The 3,426-nt window shown below is 48.7% G+C and overlaps 2 protein-coding genes across 2 annotated transcripts in view; one reads left to right on the forward strand and one right to left on the reverse strand.

Annotated features, from left to right (window-relative positions):
• Pmar_PMAR022091 (hypothetical protein) overlaps window positions 1-34 on the reverse strand; it is a gene marked incomplete at both ends in the record, with an annotated part of 685 nt that extends 651 nt beyond the window's left edge. The window contains one exon of the mRNA XM_002784446.1: window positions 1-34. Within this exon, the coding sequence (XP_002784492.1) occupies window positions 1-34 (34 nt within the window).
• A 1,266-nt stretch (window positions 35-1,300) lies between these two features.
• Window positions 1,301-2,813, forward strand: Pmar_PMAR022092 (hypothetical protein; the record flags this gene model as incomplete). Its single annotated transcript, XM_002784447.1, has 3 exons — window positions 1,301-1,378; window positions 1,428-2,632; window positions 2,689-2,813. Exons 1-3 carry the CDS (start codon window positions 1,302-1,304, stop codon window positions 2,811-2,813), a joined length of 1,407 nt encoding a protein of 468 aa, XP_002784493.1. The 5' UTR covers window position 1,301.
• Window positions 2,814-3,426: the final 613 nt, after the last annotated feature.

Genomic DNA, 3,426 nt, shown 5'->3' on the forward strand with positions numbered 1-3,426 from the left:
CTAGGTTTGGGCTGAAGGAAAGATGCTCAGCCATCAAGAGCTGTGATGGTCTTCTTGCAGCATTACGGCATCACTTGGAGGATTCTGAGGTCGTTGAGGAAATGCAAGAGAGGTAGGATTTGATTATAGCCTTAACACTTTCATCAGTGGTAGCCAGATACGTTGCAGAATTCCTCTCCACATGTAGTGTGATGGTATGTGAGCTAAGACTGGTGATCCTCGATGACTGTGCAGCTAGCATTGTCAACAAGTCATTGGCTGCCTGGACCCAGCATGCATTGCGCAATTTCGGCAATACTACTACTCCTAGTAATGTACAGTCACCATCTGATGATGAGAGGAGGGCCAGTAGGGTTGATACGAAGAACAGTGAAGCGGATACTTTGTTGTCAGGGGTGAGTTAATAAGAGCCATGTGCGTATAGTACTGATATTCAGTTGGATGCTGCCTTGGCTGATGCCCGTAGAGGGGAGGTAGACCCTTGTATGGTATACCTATTAGCAGTATGCATGTACAGACGTGTAGCTCAACAAGCAGGAGAGATCATTGGCTTGGTCCGTCCCATGGACCCTACAACTTCCGAGAGATTATACGAGTACTGCTTACAATAACGTGTGTTATGGCACTATGCGTAGTGAATAGATACCTGTCTAACATCTCGGCGTCGTTAGTGTTGCCTGAGGGTAATGATACCTATTGGGATGCTTCGGATCTCCTCACAAGTGCATGGAGACCAGTGTTAGAGTATGCCCAGGCCTTCCAACTCCGTGATGGTGTAGAGGTATAAGAAGGGGTTCTGTGATTAGCGTATAGGATAACCACAGGTACTGGAGTGGTGCAAGGCGCATTGTGAGCAACTTTCACTACGGCTATTGGCAGCTCTTATCACCTGTGTATGTCCTAATGATGCCATGGAAGGAGGCCTACTATTGCAGTTAGAGAAGTGTGGGGTATCGGATATAGATGGGGTTCTTACTGTTAGTAATAGGTATGTGCTGGAATATACTAAGCAGGGTCGATGATGATCGAGGAGAGGGCAAGATACATGAATATTCATTCATCGATATCATAAGTTTTACTAAGTCTAATTCGATGTTTCAGCGAGATGGAGTTCCGCGTTGTACCAAGTTGGCCTCTTGCTGATCTTGCGTGATCTTGCTATTCCCCAACGTGCAACAGTGCAGACACGATGCGACCTTCGGGGTGCGCAGAAAAGTTAATAGAGTGTTGTTATCACACTGAATAGGAGGAATACCTTCATGGGGCTCGAGATCAATCCTCATTGTTCATCAGCGTTCCTAATGTTACAGCCTTCTTCTTCATCTTCACCAAGTAAGGCGAAGAGTGGCCGTAGTGCAACACAGACAGATGATAAACGGTAGAGTATAGTCATCGCTGCTGGCACTCTCTCATCGTTGAGCGCTCAGATATGGGTCCCCGGATCCTGGAGGGATACCCATGCAACCTATGCGGGGTCCACAACAACGACCAAGGCCGCAAAATGACTTGCTGGACATCTCGTCGTCAGCAGCAGCATCAGCAGCAGCAGCTTCTGGATCGTCTCCTAGCAAGGATAGAAGGAGCTCTAATTCCCTCATGGTCGATCTTGAGGATTCTGTTACAGGAGCAGTGCGGAAAGGTCATGAGGCGGCGATTACTGTCGATCCTATTCGAGTAATAGTATTCTCCATTATAATAGTGTCCTTAATCTTCTTCACGACCTTGGGGCCATCATTGCCATCCCCACCACAGCACGAGAGCAACGGAGTCGACTTGGGCTCAGCAAGAGGATCGTCTGCTAGCAAAGTGTCTTCAGCGTTCTTAAACTCCTGTGCCTCTTCGGACAGAAGAAGTTTTGAAGCGATATTAGATCGGTATGGGAGAGACCTCACCACAGGCGATAAGCTCCTCTGTATGCATTATGCTTTACAAGACGGTGGTGAGGGGTACTTAGACATAGTGTCGACTCTGCTATCCATGGGAGTTGATCCTGTTGTGGTTGATCCTACTGGGGTATCCTTACTCGAAGTGTCCTGTACCGAGGGTCGGGTCGAAGCTTTTAGGATGATGCTGAGACGTGATACAAGATTGTGCAGTAGCCAGGGGGCAGATAGTCTGTATTACTTTGCAGGGAGGGCACCGTCACAAGGGGTGACGAAGCAGCTCATTGAGACTATACGGGAACAATGCGATGGGCAACCTAGCAAGGGGAAGCTCGGCCCACAGGCAGGCGGGGCAGATAAAGATCTGCAGATGCCTGGGGAGGTAGACGTTAGAAGAGAGGGTCGAAGCTATGAGTCAGAGTGGTCGGAGATAGCGAGCAAAGAGAAGTATTCCAAGGAGGTCGCTTCACTTCAGATTGAGGTTGAAAAATGGCGTGATAGAGCGTTCGATGCAGCGCGTCAGAAACAGCAGTTACTGGATAGAGTAGCCCGTCTGGAGGCCCAGTTGGAGGCTAAGGAGGTTAACGAGGCTAAGTCAACCGCCACACCACGTGTAGAGCCTCCCGAGAGGAAGGATGACGAATACGAGCGCCTGTGGAGGGACTCCAAGTTCGTTGATGCAGATAAGCCTCTGACTGGTGGTCCTGCGAATGAGCTCATAAGTTCACCGTTGCCTCCACCTGAGGGACGTAAAATGTTTCTAACTTGATCTGTAAAGCTGATAGTACTCGACTTGGTTAATTAGACATGGGGGAATCTGGCGTCTTCTGTAGCCATCCATCTATCATGTATCCTTCCATCAATGCCTTCAAATTGATGCTCATCGGCCTCCTGGAGTCCATCACCACGGTACGGACTATCGCTTTATAAATGGAGTAGACACATCTCGTAGTTGCTTGTGGCAATCTTCCGCGCAATCCGAGGCATCGAGCCGAAGGCTTCCTCAGCTCTACAATCTGAGCCTCCTGTTGGAGACAGCACACCTATGGAACAGGTCGTCGAGGCTAGAGATAAGGCATCTCAGCCTCGAGAACGCAAAGAGCGAATCAAGAGATGCATTTACTGTGGTCATAGGTTAAAGCGCGGTGATCACTCGAGATGCCGACCGCTAACTCGAGAGGAGCGACTACAGATCGAGCCTAAAGTAAAAGGAATCTATCATGCCTAGTAACGTCATCCTACCTTCTCAGGATAGTAGATCAACCGAACGATCTGTCGAGCTCGAGGCACTCCTCAAGGACAAGATGCATGATGGTACTCAACCGTGGGATGATATATCGATTGTCGCTATTCTCGCAATATCAGTCCGTGACGTAATCACGATGCTAGAAGACTCTCTGGTGATCGTTAGAAATGAGAGACGCCGATTGCAACGAGTAAGGCAGGAGAATATCGATAATGATGATCTTATAAGTATGCTACCCATGGTACCAACAATCTCATGCTACATGTAGGTACCGTAGCTGATAGCGAGGACCTTCCG

Source organism: Perkinsus marinus (assembly GCF_000006405.1).
Source record: "Perkinsus marinus ATCC 50983 genomic scaffold scf_1104296935292, whole genome shotgun sequence".
Classification (NCBI taxonomy): Eukaryota; Perkinsozoa; order Perkinsida; family Perkinsidae; genus Perkinsus; species Perkinsus marinus.